The 23,848-nt window shown below is 32.4% G+C and overlaps 1 protein-coding gene, 1 long non-coding RNA gene and 1 pseudogene across 4 annotated transcripts in view; 2 read left to right on the forward strand and 1 right to left on the reverse strand.

Moving 5' to 3' along the window:
- LOC145246074 (cilia- and flagella-associated protein 99-like) overlaps positions 1-23,848 on the reverse strand; it is a 697,934-nt gene that overhangs the window by 664,677 nt on the left and 9,409 nt on the right. For all 3 annotated transcript variants that reach the window (XM_080107923.1, XM_080107924.1, XM_080107928.1), the window contains one exon: positions 18,734-18,759. In XM_080107923.1, coding sequence (XP_079964049.1) covers positions 18,734-18,745 — 12 coding nt within the window. In that variant the 5' untranslated portion in view covers positions 18,746-18,759. Of the gene's footprint in view, positions 1-18,733; positions 18,760-23,848 lie in introns of those variants that run through there.
- LOC145246075 (uncharacterized) overlaps positions 1-23,848 on the forward strand; it is a 124,737-nt gene that overhangs the window by 48,373 nt on the left and 52,516 nt on the right. Inside the window, exon 3 of the long non-coding RNA XR_013863071.1 lies at positions 17,413-17,501. This is a non-coding gene — a long non-coding RNA (uncharacterized LOC145246075). The remainder of the gene's footprint in view (positions 1-17,412; positions 17,502-23,848) is intronic.
- LOC145246386 (5S ribosomal RNA) lies at positions 2,783-2,901 on the forward strand (annotated as a pseudogene).

Below are 23,848 nucleotides of genomic sequence, written 5' to 3' on the forward strand. Positions count from 1 at the left end.
CGCGAGTACTAATATGTATGTATATATATATATATATATATATATATATATATATATATATATATATATATATATATGAAAACTAAAAAAGTTGTATCGTTGCATAAGTATCAAATATTCATATACTCGCCTGGTTGCCCGGCGTTGCCCGGGTGTTTGGAGGTGTTGAGCAAAAAAACAAAGAAGTGGTTATAGGCAGGCAGGCTCGAGCCCATACCGCAAAGGAGGAAAGGAACGTGAAAAAAAAATTAAAAAAAACGTGACATCGCCAAACTGGAAGTGACGTAGGTTTAAATTAAGGCTAGACAACTGAAAAAACGGGATAACTTTCGAAAATATAGGCGAAAAAAGCGACCCCTCCCTGTAGAAAAGTGCCTAGTTGAGGGTGAAGGAATTAATGTTTTTAGCCAATTTTTCGATATTTGTCGTCTGAAGGGTCGAGCTTCAAAAGGATACCGATCTCGCGAAAATCCGTCGCCTCTGTCGAAAGTTTTATACATACATACATACATACATACATACATACATACATACCTACATACATACATTTAAACAGTCAGGTGAGATTTATATTATCGATTAAAAAAGTGTTCTTAACTATTAATTAATGTGATCCAATCACCAAAAAGAAAGGCACAATAAGATAGCAACCCAGAGTTCGTACACATGTGGCAATCAAGAATTAAGCTACAGAAGACAATCACCGTCGGAAAAAAATATATATCTATTATATAAAGAAAAGTTGTGTGTGTATGTGTGTATCAAATAAAAGTTTAAAAGTACAAAACTACATAAGGCACCCACAAAGGGAGTATGCTTTTAAGCATTGTCTTAAATAAAATTTAGGTATATTTTTTGTTTTAATATTCATTCTTTTGAGGGTCGACAGAGAACAGAATTACTCGGGGTGAGGGGTTTTTATATTTAGAGTGTTTTTTTTTTTTTAATGTTATTATGTATTAATTTATGAACCATATTTTTTTTGTAGTTGACAGAGAAAACGCGATGATAGAGAGAGAGGGGGAATGGGATGATGAGGAAAAGAAAAAGAAAAGAAAAAAAAAAGATGAGAGACAAAGAATGAGAGCGAGATAGATAGATAGATAGATAGATAGATAGATAGATAGATAGAAAGAGAGAGAGAGAAAGAGAGAGAGAGAGAGAGAGAGAGAGAGAGAGAGAGAGAGAGAGAGAATGCTACATTCTTTTGTTTACCCCTGGGGTAACCCTTCAGACAGAATATAATAACTTTTCTTATTTTAATATGCATTCTTTCGAGAGTCAACAAGAATGGAATTAGTTAGGGGAGGGGGAGTTGACAATTAGAGCGACTTTTTATTCTATCAACTTTTTTCCCAATTGCCAGAAAGAGAGATAGAGAGAAAGAGAGAGAGGGGGGAGAAAGAGAGAGGGGGAGAGAGGGGGACATGGTATAGAGGGGAGAAGGGGGGTAGCATTAGAAAAGAGAGTGGGAAGAGAAAAATATGTTGTTTGTTTTTTTTCAAAGAAACAATGTTACACTTTGTTTTAAACTTATTTTTTGTTGTCTACGTCGTTAAGCTAATCCTTATGTAACCAAAAATCAAATTGTTTATTGAAATCGAACGTTTTTCTGGTGGCAGCAAAACTAAACCACACGAAGGAAATAAGAACGCTTAAGAAAAATCAATAACTGAATTATCTTATTGGGAAAAAATCAATGTCAATTGTTGTTTATGTGAAATAATTAAAGAATTTATTGGATGTTCGATCAAAGTATTAGCAGAATTTCCCAACAGAACATATATCGATCACTAACGCTTGATTTTGGGGTGGGTGGGCAAAGGGGGTTGAAGATTATATTTTTTTAGGCAATCATGCAGCATAGTTAACAGCCAAGAAATGGAAAACAAACAAAATATACAACGAATAACATTTAGAAAACGGAAGAAAATTAAAAAAAATTTATTATCGACCCGGATAGTTTTAAAGTTCTGAAACTGTTAAAAAGTATTTCTTTATTTTAATATAAGAAAGTGGCAACCCGAACCTGGTATACACATGGGAATAAAGAATTAAACGACACAAGACAATCACAGAAGAAAAAAATGTTTATTTACTATATAAAGTAGATTTACCCTTTTTTTTTTATTCAATAAGTTTTAAGAGGTCAAGGGGCTAATCCCTCCTGGAGCTATCACTTGATTCTGTTACAATTTAAATTTATAGCGGAGGGCTCTTTTAAGAATAGACACTGTTTCCTTTATGGCTGCTATCTGTATTTCGTTCCAGCTCGGTCTTCCAGAGATTGCTTCTAAGTATTTCTGAAGATTCTTTTTTATTAAGCCAGTTGCTCCTATCACAACCGGTATAATGTTTATTTCTTTCAGAGACCATGTCGTTAACACAAAACACGCCCAGAAAGTTGATATATATTTTTTTGTTTATTGCCTTTGACAAAATTTGGGGATTTTCTTTTTTAATATTTATCCTTTTGGGGATCAACAGGAACAGAATTGGTCGGAAAGGTAGGGGGGTTAGGGTTAGGGTTAGGGTTAGTCGATATTTAGAGCGACTTTTTAATGTTATTTTAATGTTATTATGTAGTAAACTATCAACTAGAAAGGTAAAAACTACGCGACACACCTACAACACACACATTTTTTACCCCATTTGCTGCAGAAAGTGATGGGATGATTTATAGACAGTGAGCAGAGAGAGAGAGAGGAAATAGGGGGGGGGGAAGAGAAAAGAAAGAGAATCAGAGGAGAGAGAGAAGGAGACAGAGAAGAGAGAAAAGGAAAGGTACGGCATAATCACGTTGACACACCGGTTCCCGTCGGATCACCGAAGTTAAGCAACGTTGAGCCTGGTCATTACTAAAATGGGTGACCAATTTGGGAAGTTCAGGTGTTGTATGTAGGAGGACATCGACACCTCCCTGCAAAAAGTTGCAAAAACCTAATGTCGTCATCTCCCCTAACGGGGATATACATGCGACTGGGGATCGCTTGTGAATTTCATACTCCCATAAAACTTCCTCCTTCGGAGGAAGCCGGTTAAACCCTGAATAGAGTTGGTACTGACTACACACACACACACACAACATATATATATATATATATATATATATATATATATATATATATATATATATATATATATATAAATCTTTAAAAAAAACTTTGCAAGGATGAGATATAGGTAAAATATTTTAGCTTGTTTTCTTTTCCTTATAAGGGAAATGGTTTCCATAATGTTTTATTGTTAAAGTGTTTTTATTCAATAAGTCTGAAGAAAGGTTGTTCTTGTGCAAATTTTCAAACGACATAATGTTTGAATTTGTCTGAATAGTCTTGAAACAGTTGTAACTAACGATGAAATACACTATTTGTTGCTATCAACCCATTCTTTGATGTCTTGGTTTTTGTTAAAACAATATATATATATATATATATATATATATATATATATATATATATATATATATATATATAAAAAGCTGATTGTGTGTGTAGTCACGAATAGGCTCCTATTTGGTTGACTATTTTAAAAAACTGATTGCATATAATGATAGAAGATGTATTGAGACACAGGAATGGGTATGTTTGATCTGATCTGACAGAACGGTGGTTCATTAAAATTGTGGGGTCTGCGTTCATGCCTGGTCCACAAAGTATGGAAATAAAAAATTTAAATTAAAAAAAAAACGTTTACAAGTGTTTTTAATATAGATGTACATAAGAATACTTTAATAAGTATGTTTTAACTTAAATAGGGATGGTATAATAAAATTGTGGGGTCTGCGTTTGCGCCTGGCCTCCATGGAATGGAAATAGGCACAAACTTTAATAAAGACTTTCCATATCTATCTGCGTAAGTATACTTTGATAATTATGTTTCAGTTTGAAGAAATATGGTATAATAAAATTATGGGGTGTTCGTTCGCACCTGACCTCCATAGAATGGAAATATGTCACAAACTTTAACAATGTTTTTTAATATAGATCCACAGAATATTGTGATAAGTGTTTCAGTGTGAACAAGTATGGTGTAATAAATTATGGGGTTTATCTATTTTATTTTTACTTTCATCATATTTTGCTTTGTTTTGATACCCCCAAATTCAAAGCTATCTCTTTACAACCCTTCCTTTTCATAACCTATCATACTTTCATAAATCAGAGTCCATTTTCTGCAGGCTGTTTTTGAACCCAGTCAACGACGGGTACTTTTGCTAGTATATATATATTAGTGATGAGACAATTCCAATAGTTTTCCTGATTCCGATACAATTACCAATTCCGATTCTTTATAAATCTCTAAATATTTTACTATGAAAGTGTTATTTTGTCCCGATAAATATTTATTTTTTTATTATTACAAATAATGGAAGATGTTTCTTAAACCAAAATCAAATAAAAACGATGATTTAATGAATCGATTTTGGCATCGGAAAGTAGGTTCAAAATTTTCCGATTCCGATACCTATTCCGATACCCCAAAAGCTCCGATTTTTCTGATTCCCAATTCCGATTAATCGTCCCAACACTAATATATATATATATATATATATATATAGAGAGAGAGAGAGAGAGAGAGAGAGAGAGAAAGAGAGAGAGAGTGGGTGAGGGGGAAGGAGGATGTTGCACATACTTTTTAACTCATCTATTATGTTTTCCATTCTCCAGAACAATGTAAGGTGACCATATTGTATGTGTGTGTGTGTGTGTGTGTGTGTGTGTGTGTGTGTGTGTGTGTGTGTGTGCGTCGGGTTTAGCTGCCTTTCACTGAAGGAAGAAGTTCTATGGGAGTTAATGGGGCAGATTGCTGAAACAATCTTTCACTTGGTGATACAAGCACCAAAATTGAAATTTGTCAGGTTTGCTTCTGCAGCCATCTTGAAAACTGGCAGCCATCTTGAATTTTCTGATGGCTAACGTTCTTTTCTAAAAATGTCTGTTCTAAACGTCATTTGTGCCAATTTTGTTGCTTGTATCCCTAAGTGAAAGATTCTTATTGAATATTGAGATAACCTGCCCCACTAATTTTCAAAATTCACAAACGATCCCCAGTCGCATGTATATCCCAATTAGGGTGAGATGACGATGTTAGGTTTTTGCAACCCTTGCCTCCTACATACAGCGCCTGAAATTCCTATTTTAGTAATGACCAGGTTCAACGTTGCTTAACTTCGATGATCTGACGGGAACCAGTATGTCAGGTGACCATATTAGAGTTTATATATATATATATATATATATATATATATATATATATATATATATATATATATATATATACCTTTTCACTACACCGATGAAGACTGAAGGATTGGTTGAAAATTATGTACTTGTAAAAAAGTTTTTTAATTTTTTTTCATAATATTATTTTGTATTCCTGCACGTCACCAATTGAAAACGAATAAAGAAAAGTTATAAGCTTTTATACTTTTCGTATTCTTTTTTATACATTTCCATTCATATATATATATATATATATATATATATATATATATATATATATATATATATATATATATAAAGATATATATAAGTTACGACATAATAACATTAAAAAGTTACTCTAAATGTCGACCCCCTCCGACTAATTCTGTTCCTGTTGACCTCCAAAAAGATGAATATTAAAAACAATATTCCTAAATTTTGTCAACGACAATGCACACAAAACTGTGTCAACTTTGTGGGTGTGTTTTGTGTAGTTTTTTTACTATCTGCAAGACACATACACAAACACTTGTAAATCTCCTTTATGTCGTAGATAGACATTTTTTCTTTCGTGATTGTCTTGCTTCGCTTAATTATTCATTCCCATGTGTGCACCAGGTTTGCGTTGCCATCTTCTTGTATTAAAATAAAAAAAGTACTTTTTTAAAATTTCAGAACTTTAAAATTATGTAGGTCGATAAAAAAATTTAATTTTATTCCATTTTCTAAATGTTATTTGTTGTATATTTTGTTTGTTTTCCATTTCTTGGCTGTTAACTATACTGCACGATTGCCTAAAAAATATTAGAATCTTTATCCCCCCTGCCCCCCCCCAAAATCAAGCGATATATATATATATATATATATATATATATATATATATATATATATATATATATATATATATATATATATATGAAACTAAATAAACCATACTCTGTTTCTGGCTATGCTGACACCCTTAAATAAAAGAGAAAAGAGTGGAAAGAAAAAAGTGATGACCGGTTTGACATTTCCTCATACTTTTTTCAGCTAAAATCTGTGACAGATAATAATTTGGGAACCAGGAAGTTTGAATGCCTTTTTTTATTTTATTTTATTTATTTATTTTTAATTATTTATTTATTTATTCATTTCTGTATTTCATCTATTTATTAATTCATTCATTTATTCGTTTATTTAAGTTAACAAACACTGTTGGGCATTTTTTTTAATGTCAACCGATTTTCTACCGGATTAGTTTCTTTCCCCGGATACTTTGCCTTTGAAATTCCTTCCTGCTTTCTGTATGATAGGAGCACTCACTAATCTGCTCGTCAACGATTGACAACCCCAACGTTGTGTGCCATGCCTTTCTTCTCCTTCATCTTCTCTTCTGGCCATGTCGTTGTTTCTCACATTGGCGGCTGCTGAGAAGTGCACAGTGGCTCACAAGTTTAAAAATAAAATAAAGCAAAGCACAAAAAAAACAACAAAAAAACGCGAACAGCTGTCTTGTCTGACATTTTGAAAACAATCTAAAATTTAATAACGAAGGGAGATAACTCGACATAATTTAAACTTGCAAGATTTTTTGCTGTAATACCTATGAATTCCCATTAATCACTTAAAAGTGATTTTCTTTGTAAAAATAAAACTACTTGATTAACTCACACGATTTTTGGAATATGATATTTTCGTTTCGTCATGGGTACATACATCATACAGATTTTTCTTTATTTATTAATATAGGGTGAATTTTGGACAAGACCTGATTTTTTTTTTGGAAGGAATGAGAGGAAGTGTTCTTTTGTTTTCTCCTTCTAGCAATGTTGTCGTCTCCCATGCATAGGCAACTGCCGAGGGGCTGCACTGACTCACAAGAATATAAAAATAAAACTGGGAAAGCAAAAGAAAACATAAACTCTAACAAATTCTGTAAATATCAGTTGCACTATGGGTGCGTGTGTGACACCATTGGCCCTCTACACATTAAGGTCAACATCTGTGTATGCTGTCGAGGTTGTGTTCATCAGTCGGTTGACAAATTTATGTATCTATCTCCTCCGAGAACACTCTGCCTTTGATTGTCTCCAACTCGCAACTGTTGTCAACCAGACACTGTCCTCAACTGTCGCAAACCCAAGATCCAGAATTCATACAGATTTTTAATGTCCATTTTCAAGCCTTTTTCAAGGCCTTCTCCAGACAAAATTTAAGTTTTAAAAACAAAATTTGATAAATAAAGAGTGATATAATAAACCACAAAACTAAAAAAAAATATATATATATTTTAAAAGTATTTATTTTGATTTTGAATTGCACTTCGGCTAAAATCTGTAAAGTATATGGATAACATCAGTTTCTTGTGATAAAGGGACATAACTCTTGTATCAACAATACTGGAAATAATATGATGCAATTTCAAAAGAATTTCAATTTCATTTTTAATATTTTTAAAATATTTTTATTATTTATTTCGATTTTATTCTTAATTTTTAATAGTTAAAAAAATATTTTCATAGTATTTATTTCGATTGTATTTTTAATTTTTAATAGTTAAAAAAAATATTTTAATATTATTTATTTCGATTTAATTTTTAATTTTTAATAGTTAAAAAATATTTTAATAGTATTTATTTCGATTTTATTTTAATAGTTAAAAAATATTTTAATGGTATTTATTTCGATTTTATTTTTAATATTTAATAGTTAAAAATATTTTAGTAGTTAAAAAATATTTTAATAGTAGTTCTTCCGATTTTATTTTAATAGTTAAAAAATATTTTATTAGTATTTCTTTCGATTTTATATATAATTTTTAATAGTTAAAAATATTTTAATAGTTAAAAAATATTTTAATAGTATTTATTTCGATTTTATATTAATAGTTAAAAATATTTTATTAGTATTTCTTATGATTTTATTTTTAATTTTTAATAGTTAAAAAAATATTTTAATAGTATTTATTTCGATTTTATTTTTAATTTTTAATAGTTAAAAAATATTTTAATAGTATTTATTTCGATTTTGTTTTTAAGTTTTAATAGTTAAAAAATATTTTAATAGTATTTATTTAGATTTTTTTTTAAATTTTTAATAGTTAAAGAAATGTTTTAATAGTATTTATTTCGATTTTATTTTTAATTTTTAATAGTTAAAAAATATTTTAATTGTATTTATTTCGATTTTATTTTTAATAGTTAAAAAAATATTTTAATAGTATTTATTTCGATTTTGTTTTTATTTTTCATAGTTAAAAAATATTTTAATAGTTAAAAAATATTTTAGTAGTATTTATTTCGATTTTATTTTAATAGTTAAAAATATTTTATTAGTATTTCTTTCGATTTTATTTTTAATTTTTAATAGTTAAAAATATTTTATTAGTATTTTTTTTCGATTTTATTTTTAATTTTTAATAGTTAAAAAATATTTTAATAGTTAAAAATACTTTAATAGTATTTCTTCCGATTTTATTTTAATAGTTAAAAAATATTTTATTAGTATTTCTTTCGATTTTATTTATAATTTTTAATAGTTAAAAAATATTTTAATAGTTAAAAAATATTTTAATAGTATTTATTTCGATTTTATATTAATAGTTAAAAAATATTTTTAGTATTTCTTTCGATTTTATTTTTAATTTTTAATAAATTAAAAAATATTTTAATTGTATTTATTTCGATTTTATTTTAATAGTTAAAAATATTTTATTAGTATTTTTTCGAATTTATTTTTAATTTTTAATAGTTAAAAAATATTTTATTACTGTTTTAATATTTCAAAAAGATTTTAATAGTATTATTTCATTATCTTAAATATTCTTACACAAATTTTTACTGAATATAAAGAACACGATTTTAAATACGAGGTAAATATCAGTTGCACTCTGTGTGCATGCGTGACACCATCGACCGTCTACATGCTAAGGTCAACATCTATATCTACTTTCTATCAAGGCCATTTTCGTCAGTTGACGTCAGATCATGTCGATCTGCTAAAGCTCTTCCGATCTGGTCCAAGCAACGACCTGCCTTTCACTCTATCCAATTCATAACTGTCATCAACCGTCGCAAACCAAAGACTGTTCATATAACTGTTCCTGTCATAAACTGTTGTAAAACACTTCAAAGAATCTGTAAAGAAACTGTAAATATATATCTACATTTACTTTTGTCTGCCACACCTTGATTAAAAATATTATTTTAGTTTCCTTTTGTGTTGCTTGGTGAACAATTTCCTATATCTTTGTCATGCTGATAAACTTATTTCCTCTTTTTTTTTTGTTATATAATTTTTCTTTTTTCCTTTAATTCCTAACACATTTTTGGGGTGTGTGAGAACGTCAATAGTATCACACCTGTTTCCCCAACCATAACAACATGCGGTAAAACCGCAGTTTAGTGGCCTGGGCATAATGTGATGTCAAAATTGTGTAAAGGGAATAAGTATTGTTTTATCTTGTTATTTTTGTTAAATATTAGTAAATGAGAAACCATTTTACGTTAAACTCTATTTAGTATTACGCTTGTATTCTTAAGAAAAACACATTTGAAATGTATACATATGCTGAAATAATTGCTAACTTCCTTTTGTATGAAGACGCCATTGTTTATTTTTCTAGCGATTATTTCAGCACATGTACACATTCTGAGTATGGACTTACGATTACAAGCGTAATAATTAATAGATTTTAGTTCAAAATGCTTCCTTATTTGCTAATATTTAACAAAAACAAGATTAAAAAATTTATCGCCTGGGCACAATTTTTATTTCATTAAATTCAAGCCACTAAACTGCGGTTTTACTCAACAGGCACCTTTTTAAAAATAATGTCCAACACCCCATATTATATATGTTAAAGAAGTTATTGAAAACATAGTTGGAATGCATAAAGAAACAGTTTGTTTTTTTTAAGATGCAAGAGTTCTGGGCAGGGGTTGAGGGTGATACTTAAAATAAAGTGAGGCGAAGGATAATCAGCTCTAAATTGGGGAACAGAAGCAACTCCCAAATTAGTGGAGCGGTTACAGCTGCGCGCCGCGGCTATAAACACAGCTTTATCGTAAAGAAAAGAAAAGAAAGAAGAAATCAATTTGTGTTTTCAGTTTAGCAATTTAGAAATAGATTACAAATTAGTATTTGAACACGAATTCTAAATATTTGTCGAGGAAATAAAAAACAATATACATTTTCACCCCAAACAAGGCAAAGTGCTACTTTAGTGTAGGGGACTACTATCAGGGGCATAAGTTGTAGGGATACTATGTAGGGAGTTGAGCAGCAAGATATCTGTTCACATTACACTTGAACTTCTGCATGTCAGTACATTTGGGGAAGCAGAAAACCGGAAGGGAATTCCAAAGTCTAGCAGTTCTGGGGAAGAAACTATTAGAGTAGAAGGCTTTCTTATATCTAGGGATCTCTACTGTGAAGGGGTGGGATTTTGCTGCTTATTGCGTTTGTTGGGGGTATTTAGATCGAGGGAATACAAGGGCTTGTAGTTTGTTGGAGCATCCACCATAAAAATACTCGTGAAACAGACAAAGGGATGCAACATTTTTGTTACATTAAAACCAAAACAATCATTGTATTCCAAAAATACTATAATAATAATAGTTAATATTCTCACAACGTTTCGGCCGATGTAACTGCCGATCTTTTTCAAGTGTATCTTGTTGAACTTGAGACTATTTTTGTCGAACTCGGAAATCTGTATGGAATTTCAGAACGGAACTCTTTCTTCAATTCACGAGGATAGAATGCTCACATTCCATCAGCCATGATTTTAATCCTACCGGACCGAGTTACTGATGTACCGGTAATTTCTACAGAATTTTCTACATACCGAGTTACCGCTAAACCGGTATTTTTCTGGCTGTGTTTTTATTATCCTTCTTTCTCTCAAGTGCATTTTTATCACTTCCTCCCATCTTTTCCTTGGCTTTCCACTGTGAACTGGACCTACTACTTCAACTGTTCTACATTTGTTAACCCCAAAACTTTCATACATTAGTTTAATGTGACTAAACTAACAAAGTCTCCTGCTCTGCACACGTCTCCTTATACTGTGCAGATTTTCTTTTCTTCTGAGTTGATCAGATCTGAGCCATCTTTAAGACTTAGATTACACATCCATCGTATCCTTCTCTCCATGCAACACATGTCCTCAACTCACACTGGCCTGGTTTCACTTCCATACATCATCACACTGTGTACACATAACTGATAAACCCTTCCCTTGGTCGAAGTTGCTAGCACACATCTAATAAAATAAAGACACCAACTGAATGGCTTACTAACCCCAACCCTAACCGTTCCCTTGGTCGACAACGGTGACACTCTAGAATTAAACTGAATTCAGTAATTTCATATCATTGGGATTATTCAGACTACTGTCCTCATCTTGAGTGTCATTTGAGTACATTGCGACCGAGCAACGCTGGGTGACGTGCTAGTTTTCCAATGAAGGCTTTGTCGACAGCACAGATATCGGCTTTATTTCTAGATAGGATCGAAAATATTAAATGGAAATAAAAATATTCAATAGTTCCAGCTGTAGCGGTTTTTTAGTGGCAAGCTATAAAACGCATTTCTATAATATAAATCTCACCTGTCTGTTTAAATGTATGTTTTTTTTTTGTTTTGTTTTTTACACGGTGGTCACCACTTATCAAGCCCTGGAAGCCACTCAGGGATAATGGTTATTGCAAGTACAGTACGTTAGTGTGGAGATTTGATGAAGTGTTTACTTAAGGGGGCGGTTCATTAGGAATTTGTTAACGTTGGACTTGAACACATCCAAGTTGTAGTCAGGTGGGAAGCAGGCAGACGGAACAGAGTTCCACAGGCGTGGAGTTCTAAGAAAGAAGCTTTGTTCATGGAATCCACGTTTTGATTTAGGTACAGATAAAGAGTGGGGGAAATTTTTCACAGTGGATTCGGCTAGACGGATGTTTTTTGTGAAAGATTGGCGAGGGGGGACCAGAGATTGGAGCTCAGACGAACACCTGCCATGGAAATAACGATAAAACAAGGATAGGCTCGCAACGTCTCTTCTGTGGGAGAGAGGTTGCAGGGTAGAGAAAAGGGCATCCCCCACTAAGCCACAAAGTCTATTTTGTACTCTGTCAAGGAAGGATAGGCTGTTTTTAGCAGCTCCTGCCCAGATATGGCAGCAGTATTCCATCCTTGGACGTACTTGGCTTTTATATAGATAGAGAATTGCATGAGTAGTGAGATATCTTCTGGAGCGGTAGAAGGATCCCACCATCTTTCCAGCGACCTTGGCAACAGACTTGATGTACATGTTCCATTTCAGATCAGGAGTAAAGGACAAACCCAGAAGCTTGTCAAAACACGGGGCTTCTCCCAGACAAGAGCCATCCATTTCAATTGTTGCCAGATGGGGATCAGAGCGTTGATGATGTAAAGATAGGAGTTTGGTTTTAGATGGATTAAAGGTAACCAGCCACGACTTCCCCCACTGAACCACGCGCTCAAGATCAGAGGAGAGAGAATCAGAGAGAACTTTGTTCTTTACAGCCTTTGATGTGTTGCCGTAGATGGTCGTGTCATCAGCATAGATGTCAACAAAGTATGTGTTTAGGGAGGTCATTGATGTAGATCAGGAAGAGAGTTGGGCCCAGGATTGACCCCTGAGGGACTCCAGCATTAATACTGCAGGCCTCTGATTTTTGTCCATCGACCACTACTCTTATGAGCCTATCGGAGAGAAATGATTTAATGATTGAGAAAACATTTCCAGTTATACCGTAGCTGGAAATCTTGTGAAGTAGGCCCTTATGACATACCTTGTCGAAGGCCTTTGATATGTCAAGAGCAATTGCCCTAGAAAGGAAGCCTTTGTCAAGAGATTCACTAATCCTGTGAGAGATAACCGTTAGCACATCTGCGGTAGATCTTGCAGAACGGAAACCATATTGTGTGTCACTAAGAAGATTGTTTCTGCTGAGGTGGTTTACTATTTCTTTATTTAATATGGATTCCAGCAACTTACTCATAACACAAAGGAGGCTTATTGGTCTGTACTGAGAGGGAGATGACTTATCACCTGAATTCTTAAATACAGGGCATACTGATGAGGTTTTCCAGGGAGTCGGAAAGCACTTCTTAAGGCAACGCTTAAACAGTTTCGTAAGTACGGGAGCAAGTTCTGGTTGAAGCTTTTTTAACACTATAATTGGGATGCCGTCAGGGCCAGTTGCTTTACTGGAATCAAGGTTCTTGATTAGCTTGGCGACCTCATGCACAGATATTTGTATGTTACCTAGTGTGTTCTGTGTTATAGGAGGAACTATGGGGAGTTGATGGCCTTTGTTGCATAGGGTAGAATTAGCTGCAAAGTTCTTTGCAAATAGTTTGGCCTTGTCTGATGTTGAGGAGATGACCTCTGGTCAATTGATAATGGTTGGGATAGAACGCACACTTCTGTTCAGGATCCTGTTTGTTATTTGCCAAAACTAGTGGGAACCAAGCCGCTGATCAGCTACTTTGGATTTAACAGACTGGGCATATAGCTCTCTTGCATTTTTTATTACTCTTTTACAGTGGTTGCTGGCAGTCCTGAAAGCAGCTTTAGTCTCAGTGCATCTATTACGTTGGTAGTATGTATGTATGTATGTATGTATGTATGTATGTCTCACAAAAACTTTTGACAGAGGCGCCGGATTTTCATGAGATTGATATCGTTTTGAAGCTTAACCTTTCGGACAACAAATATTGAAAAATTGGCTAAAAGCATTAATTCCTTCACCCTGAACTGGGCACTTTTCTGTAGGAAGGGATACCTTTTTTCAGCGACATTTTCAAAAGTCATCCCTTTTTTCGATTGACTAGCCTTAATTTAAACATTCGGCACTTCTGGTTTGGCGATGACTGCAACAGCAAAGACATCCCTTTTTTTTCCACATTCTTTTCCTCCTTCACGGTACGGTTTCGAGCCTGCTTGCCTACTACCACTTTTTTTTTTTTGTGGCTCAACACACACCTCCAAACACCCGGGAAACGCCGGGTACCCAGGCTAGTTCTACGTAAGTCTCCAAACCAGCTCGGAATATTTTGATATAATTATAATCCAGCGATGATGTTATGTAAGAACAGAAAACAGACCTGAAACAATGTTTTCGTTTCATTATCATAAAGAGTTGTCGTACGAAAGGAAATAACTCGATAATATTTATTTTGTAGGACAACTTTAGGTGGGTGTATTTTACCTGCTATATATCTAAGATAAATAGAAAAGCATTGTTTTATACAAGTAATATATACATATATATATATATATATATATATATATATATATATATATATATATTATTAGTAGGACACCCATCCTAGGACAAGTAAAATTAATTCTATATGGAAACCAGTCATAAAAAACGCCGCCCAACTCCTTACGTGTTTTTACGATTTTGAACACAACTAAATTTATCATAACTTTTGTTTTACTGAACGAAAATTGAAAATTCCTTTTTTCACAATATAGCTGAGAAGATGATTTATAAACTGCAATAATTGTTTGAAATTTGGTCGAAAAATGAGTGAGCGGTGAAGCTTTAAAGCAGTTCTAAATAACTGAACCTGCCACTTAACCGTATATTCAAACACGGTAGTGCTTGGATGATAAATCAGTTTTATTCTCAAAGTTTTATGCTCGCATTTTTCTATTGTAATTACGTATGCACAAGTATTAGCACCATTTCCAGGAACCAATTCTCACAAGCTGTATGCCTCACGCCAAGAGTTGCAACCGAGGGTTAGGGTGAAAGGTATTTCCTGATGACAGTGGCCTGTCAAAAAAGTGCCAAGGAAATTCGACAATTATCTTTTCTTACACACTCTTTGCTTGCATAGAAAAGGACACAGTGGGAGGGCAGAGGATGGTTAAACAGTTCTAAAATTAACGTCTCAGCTTCAGGAGGTTCTTTCCTTCTACTTTTTATTTATATCCCCTTGCCACGGTGAGAAGATGTAACACAAGGGTCAGAAAAGTGGGAGTAGAAAAACTAGCACCCTAGAGGAAGAGCATTATGGCTTACAAAAAAAAAAAAAATGTTTGGTTCATCCAATCGGCATTCCCGGTAGTAGCGTTTCAGGTGAGTAGCAATAAACAAACATCCTTCTAAATAAGTGAGAAGGCAAAGCCTGGGAGGATGGCCCTTCTACTTAACTACTAAATCTGAAGTTGACTGTTAAATATTAGAAAGTGTATTATGATTATAGCAACTTTGGAGAAATGTAGGGGAAAAATGGCATAATAACTTACTGTTGCACTATTTTAACAAATTTTTAATGAGGGTATGATTAAATAAAATTGGAGGGTTCTATTTATAGATACTGGCAATAGGAACTGACCAATCAAATGGAGCTACGTTCTGCTAGTAACCAATTAGAAACTGAAATTGCTCCATGAAAATATTGGATCTTTTAGAATTCCCACACATAATTCTTTGTGCCCACATTATAAAAGATCTTTGCTCTTTAACTGCAAAATTTTAAAGTTAAAAACTCTTTTTCATCTCCATGATTTATACAGCTCAGCTACCCATCAGAAACTCTTTTTTACCTCCAAGACTTATACAGATTAGCTACCCACCAAAAACTATTTTTTTTACCTGCAAGATTTAATACAGATTAGCTACCCACCAAAAAACTCGTTTTCATCTCCAAGACTTATACAGATCAGCTACCTATCAAAACTCTTCTGAAATTAAACATGGCTTTCAATTTAAAACTTACATTAAGGGTTTATATATACAAATAATTTGTATGCATGTATTTATGAACTATCTCTGACATACACAACATAAAAAATAATACTTTCAGGTAAAAACTTGGTAATGATAAAAGTTATATGGATAGATTCCAACCAAGAAAACAGCAATTCTTCCTCCTTTGTCAGAAATATTGCCCATGGAAAATGAAGACAAAATAAGAGAAGCAAGGTCCACTTTCTACTCTCCTTTATTAAACACTAGCAGGGCTACCTGGCATTGTCTGAGGCAAGAATGTAACATATTTTTAGTCGCGTGCAAGAGACTCTATAAGTTACTCCATTGGTCTGTTGGTTGGTCTGTCGGTCGGTGTGTCCGTGACACTTTTGTGCTTGGCCTTTTTGGTTAAGATCAAAGGTCTGTTGTTAATAGATGCTGTTCTTAGCTTTTTAAGCTTTTCTTGGCCTTTTGGTCAAGATCTGTTCCGGCAGATACTGCAAGCAAAGACCATATGTGGGGGCGACCTTGGTCAATTTAGGGGCAAGCCTTCATACCAATTGTCACTATCCAGCTCCCCTACTCCCCGGGGAGTTGGTCCCAATTTCTCCTTCACTCCTCACATTAAAAATCGGCCTTGTGCATAATTTGCTCGGTGGGGGAGCAAATAAATACAGCTTTTCTTGGCCTTTTGATCAAGATCAAAGTGTAGTATCTGTTCATACTACATGCTGTACTTATGTTTGTAACTTTGTGATATAAAGTGGGGGGGTCACTTTTCTGTATTAATTTAATGTAAAATGATCACCCACTTTACAACCAGTCAGTCTCAAAGCCATTCAAGTCATTCTCCAGATAATTCAAGCTATTTTTGAAGGATTCCAGTTATTTTTTAAGCATTCAAGTCATTCTTAAGGTCATTCAATTCATCCTTAAGTTCATTAAAGTCATTCTAAGTCATTTACTTTTTATTTTTTTAATTCATTTCAGCCCATTTTTTGGTCATTTTAGTTTATCTTTAAGAATTTCATGTCAATCCTACATTCACACATTCATTCATTACACGAGAGCACGTGACTAATGGCAATCGGCCTTGTTTATTAAAACTTCAGTATCTCCCTCTCTCTTCTTCATCTAGCCCATTCCTCTCTATGGACACACACATGATGTACACAAACAACCTGAGAAATAAGTCAGCATAAGGTAATTAACCTTATAAAAACAACGTGTTACTTCCCTTTAGTTAGTGGTTGGAATACAGATCGATGAACTTTTTTTTTTTTCAAATAAATTTTTAATATTCATTCCAAGCAACACTGATAAAGAATATATCAATTTTGTGGGCCTTTGTTTTGTAGTTTAGGACTTTTAGCTATGCATATACACACAAAAAAAAACTGCCCTGCATATGATAGATATTAATAACACTTTTACTTTTGCCTTTTAAAAGAGGGTTACATTTTGGACCTAAAGCAATCATTTTCTTTCAGGTGGCCAATACTCCCAGAGCAAGAAAAAGATTTTCCAATTGAAGAAATTGTCTCCAGTGGTTGCTGTATCCATATTGAGCGCCATTTTGGTGAGTTATTTTGATAATTACCCAGAAAACAGCAAGTCTTTCCCCTTTGTCAGAAACAACGTTCATGGAATGTGAGGACTAAAAAAATAAAATAAGGGAAGCAAGAGATATGAGATCACCGAAGTTAAGCAATGTTGAGCCTGGTTATTACTAAAATGGGCGACCAATTTGGGAATTCCAGCCGCAGTATATAGGAGGAGGTGGACATCTCTCTGCAAGAGTTGCAAAAACCTAACGTCATCATCTCCCCTAACGGGGATATCCATGCAAGTGGGGACCGCTTGAGAATTTTATACTCCCATGAAACTTCCTCCTTTGGAGGAAGCCAGTTAAACCTAAATAGGGTTAGTGCCGACCGACACACAAACTTGTATGTCTCTATTGTATTTGAGATTTCTTAATAATTAATGTCGTTAGCCTGTGTTTCCTATAAATACTATTATGACATGTGTTCTTCAAAATCCCCTGCTTCCTTTGTTCCAGCTCGTTTAACTTGTTGGTCTAGTGGTCTTCATCAATTTACTGTTTCAATAACTCATTCTAACACAGCTTCATATTCCAGTAGCTTCTTTCCAAGAACTGCAGACTCGTGGAACTCTCTTCCTGCTAAGTTTTCATCTCACCTACAGCTTTCATCTTTTCAAAACTAAGGCCAATAGGCATCTCCTGTCTTTAAAATAATCATCTTTTGGGTTTTGTTAGCTCCTTACATCAGATGGCTTTATGCCTTGTCCAGACATAAGCAGGTCAATCTCTAAGTGGTAGTGGGATTAAAGTGAGTGCTAAAAGAGTTTTTGAAGTGGATGGTGTCCTTGATCCCAGCTCACATACTGTTTTCTAGTTTGCTTCTTTTTTTTTTTTTTACATGGGGATCACCACTTATCAAGGCCCAGAAGCCACTCGGGATAAGGGTTATTGTGTGTACAGTAATCAATGGGATAGTATTGTAGTAATCGTTAGTATTGGAGATTTGATAAAATGTCTTACTTAAGGGGGCAGTTCATCAGGAATTTGTTTATGTTGGACTTGAAGATATCCAAGTTGTAGTCGGGTGGGAAACAGGCTTAGAACCAAACAAAAGTAGGTCAATCTCTAAATGGGAGTGGGGTTTACATGGAAGCAGAAAGAGTTTTGGATGTTTTAGATCCCAGCCAGAAAGCCAGCAGCCGTGTTTAATCTGTGGATTTGAAAAAAAGGAAATGAAATTGGATAAAGAAATGAAATCTACTTACGTATGCGTTCATTAACTTTAGAAACGCTGTAAGCAAAAAGAAAGTGAAAATTGATATTAATTTAAAAAAAAAAAAAAATCCCAAATTGGAAGAAAAATGTAAAATTTAAAAAAAAAAAAAAAAATCCCAAATTGGAAGAAAAATGTAAAATTAAAAAAAAAAAAAAAAAAAAAAAATCCCAAATTGGAAGAAAAATATAAAATTAAAAAAAAAAAAATTTCTTTTTTTTTTTTTAGAATTAAAGAAAAATTTATAAATGAAGTTTTATTTGTATTTTATTTGTTACACTAAGCACAACCCGTGGCACGATGGATAAAGTGACACTTTTTTCAAAGTCGAAAATTCAATCCCCGGTACAAATTGAACTTTTGAACTCAAAATCAAAAAGACATTTATTTTCTAAGTTTTTGAGATGAGGATTGATAATTTTTATTTTTTGGATGTTTCGGACTATTTTTCTCATCCTGAGTATTTTCTAACAACGTTTCACCTGCTGTAACCTCAGACTTTCTTCAGGTCTATCTCAATCAGGTGCACACCTGTGGCGTAACGGATAAAGTACTAAGTAAAATTCAGTCCAAAGTTCGTGCTTTGAACCCATAGTGATACACACAATCATTGTTTGGTGGATCACTGTTTGGTGAATTTTACCGATGCTTTGCTTTAAAATTTGCATGAATGGCGATTCTATGAGGAAGACGGTTGCTTTCGAATTCTCTAATTTTTAAAAAACACATTTTTCTCAATTTACTGCGATCCCCTGCTACACTGTCCCAAACAAACAAATAAATAAATAACTTAAAAGCGAGAAACAAATGAACGAATAAAAAAAGCTAGGAATTAAATATAGAAACAAATAGAGTTTACCAATAAAATAGATAGACAATGAATTCGCCACCAAAAAAAGGAAAAAAAAACATAAAAACTAAGATAGGGAAGTAACAACGATGAGGGTATAATATTACTGCGAATGAAAGTGAAAACTTAGGCCAATAAACAACTGCCAAGTTAAAATAATACCACACCTCCCTCCAAAATCTCTACTGCTCACATTCACAAAGTATACACCCCACTTTCTTTCAGAGCATAAATATCAATATCGCCCCTTTTTTTAGTTTGATGAGTGGTCTTTTTGAATTGGGATTCCACTGAAACATGTATGCACATATGTAACCAACAATGTTTGTATAATAAATAATATATAAATAACGGATAATTAAAATTTTGTATACCTTCCTTACAGTTTTATATATTTTTTTACAATTTGAATAAATTTTCAATAACAAGATTTTATTATATTATATATATATATATATATATATATATATATATATATATATATATATATATATATATAATTATAAAACTCAAATGTAACGATGTATGTAACCCACATTATGGTTTACGACATCCGGTTGCACATGCGTGCATTACCAGCGCACTGAAATATTAACGTTATTTCGAAATTATTATTTAACATGGGAAGAGTAGGGTTTAAAATAACTTAAACGTAATACAGAAATGAACGATGTAAAAAAAAATAGAAGACAGTATTAACAATTGTTTATTTGGATAATTTAAACGCAAAAAAAAAGAACAACAATTGGGACGCTGAAATATTAACGTTATTATTTCGAAATTATTATTTAACATGGGAAGAGTAACGTGTAAAATAACTTAAAAGTAATACAGAAATGAACGATATGAAAAAGAAAAGCAGATATATCAAAATTTGAATTTAACTATAATAAGTATTATGGTTTCTGTTCAGTGCACATTTACCTATAAGTATGGCCAACCACTTATAATTCAGTAACTGTAAATGTTTTTTTTTTCAAAAATAATCAATTATAATAAACAGAACGACTCATAGAAAATCTATCTATATTCTTTTTTCATTTTAATATACTTTCATAGAAATGTTTCTGTTATGTAAAAAAAAAACTATTTTCTTTACGTCGCATTTGTCACGCTCATACATTAATTCCATAGCTAATATAACATACTGACCCAACGAGTCAGGGGTAGTCTAGTATATATATATATATATATATATATATATATATATATATATATATATATATATATATATATATATATATATATACTGTGTAAGCAAAATCAAGACTTCAAAAAAGGTGTTGATAGCAACAAAAAGTGTATTTCATTTTACGTTACAATTGTTTCCATGTCCAGTCGACAATTTCAAACATTATATCATTTGAAAATTTTCAAAAACCAGCTTTTCTTCAGACTTTATGAATAAAACCACTCTTTACAATAGAACATTGTTTAAAGAAAAAGAAAAGAAACATTCCGTTAAGGGAATGTTTCTTTTCTTTTTCTTTAAACATACGGTTAGACCACTGTAAAAGTGGTAGACGGATGTTTGTTTAAATAGACATTTGGCGAGATAACTTACGGGCGCCACTCCCGTGGGTTGATTAGTAGAACTGCCGACTGTTAAGCGATGATTCTAGGTTCAATCGTCCGCTTGCTAGTCTAGCGGCACTGATGCGTTGTGATCCAACGAAACAGGACTGTATGTCGATGACTACAAATATATATATATATATATATATATATATATATATATATATATATATACCCGTTCATATACACTTTTTCATGATAAAGCTAGAACCCAGAATTAGATGGAATCGAGCAATTGCATCGACAATAGACAACGCCAGGCCCAAAGTGGGTTTCGATGTACTGCATCTCATCAGTGACGTGCTCCGACATAGACGCGAACCCAGGTCGTCACACTCATAAAGTGGGCAATACTGACGACCTAACCATATGGGCCACGGCGCAATCTATTGGCTATGCCTGGATTTTTTTTTTAATTCTTATATTTTTATCCAGTTCTACATTCTATGATGTGACGAGTCACGCGTCCTATACACTTCATACGTGCGATGACCTGGGTTCGCGCCTATGTCGGGGCACGTCACTGATGAGATAGCAGTGTCAGAAAGAGCCATTAAAAATGCGTGATAAAAAATTGAAGAATTAGATCTCCTATCTTTCGAAGCTTATAACTACTTGAAAAATGTAATTCAAATTCTAATTTTTTTTCCATTAAAGTAACAAAGACCAAATTTTCAAAAAAAAAAAAATAACAGGTTTAGTCGCAAATTATGCAATATTTTTTTTTTAAATCGGTTTTCTTTACAAAAGCTTTAAAGAAAATCAACGAATTTTAACTTATTTCGATAAAATATATGTATACATAAAGTCCAAAAAAATCACTTACCTATAAAAAATACTATTCAATGGATACTTCCATTCTTCATTGTTAAGAATTTATATTTTATATTTCATGTCCTTTTTAGATAAAATACTAAGCGAGTATTAAAAAATACCGCAACTTCAGTTAGTCACAAATGGAAAAAAGGGGAGATAACCATCTCCATTTCTTAGTTATGAACTATGGTGGCCTGTAAGCGACAGAATTAATGTCTCTTTCTATTGCTGGCTGTAAACAAAAGTTAGTAAATATGGGCCACCGTAATTGAAAATAGTCCCATTTCACTTATCAGTTTTTGCCGATAAAAAAAAAGTCGAGCGATTTTTGATTTTTTTTCTCTAAAAGAAATACATGAGTTTTTGATTTAATATATTTTATTTCTTCTTTATGGAGTGAATTTATTTTTAATATCTAAAAAAAAACATTGAATGAAATATAAATAATTGTCGTAATTAAACGAAACTTTTTGTGCAATATAACAAGATTATAATGTTACACTTAAATAAAAAAAAGTTCAACGTGGTTTTTAAAAAAAGATTTTAAACTTTGGACTTTACAGATAAATTTGCAAATAACTATTCTTTTTTTTGTTTTAAATTAGCTTATTTTATTTATTGATCTTTTATCTTCAATTTGTGATATATAAATTTGAGGTGAGAAAATTAATTATTTTCATTTTAATAGATATTTCAGAATGGGGATGAATTTACATAAAAACGTTGTCTAGAATATCATATTCGGTTTATTGGAAAGAGCATAAAATTTCACATTGAACCTGAAAATATCGTAAAAAGGGAACCTATAGAAATTTTTTGATAGATTTTTAAAGTGAAAAAATTGAAAATGTTTAACTCGTAAAATTCAATTGATTTCATCATGTAAACAAAATGGCTGCATGAACGCGCGCAGGCACTTTGTAAACACTGTTGTTTTAAATAAAAAAAAAAATATTTCTATTAATTTTGAAACGACTTTAATAGTTTATTTTGGAAATATATTCCATAAAGAAAATAAACAACCCACTTTAAAAAGAGAAATTACGAGGTTTTTTTTTTTTATATTTTATTCGCAGTTTTGTGTTAGGGGTGTCAAAAATTTCCCCAAAATTTTGACACACATTGCACTTTGGGTCTGGCGTTGTCCGTTGTCGATGCAATTGCTCGATTCCATCTAATTCTGGGTTCTAGCTTTATAATGAAAAAGTGTATGTGAACGGGTATCATCTATCTAAAATGTCCTCTTAATGTCTAATATATATATATATATATATATATATATATATATATATATATATATATATATATATATATATATATATATATATATATATATACTCGGGGTTTTTTATTCAAAAGTAATGGACTAACGAATTCAACGTTCAACGAGGTTGTTAGATAGTGCTCAATAAAAAGAGCTGATAATACTTGTTTATTGTTATATAAACATGCTCACATCCCGCTGCTACAAGTGGCTATTTGTAGCAGCGGGATGTGGGCATGTTTATATAACAATAAACAAGTAATATATATATATATATATATATATATATATATTTATATATATATATATATATATATATATATATATATGTTTTGTAAAACTGGTAATTAGTAAAAACCTGAAGAGAGTGCTCAATACTATTGCAGAGCAAATATGTGTTTTATTACCATTTTATCTGTTTGGTTACATATGTTTCATGTTGGACCATGTTTACGATCCAACAGCCTCGTCAGACCTTTCAGAAATGGTTGTTAGTATTTGGAAGAAGTGTTTTAGAGGAAATACGAGAAAAAAGGGGGGTAAGAGATAATAATATATGTATTACAATAGAAAAATGTATGTATACATATATTATATAAAAA

This window comes from Euprymna scolopes, chromosome 23, assembly GCF_053919585.1.
Source record: "Euprymna scolopes isolate OS-2025 chromosome 23, ASM5391958v1, whole genome shotgun sequence".
In the NCBI taxonomy this organism is placed as follows: domain Eukaryota; kingdom Metazoa; phylum Mollusca; class Cephalopoda; order Sepiida; family Sepiolidae; genus Euprymna; species Euprymna scolopes.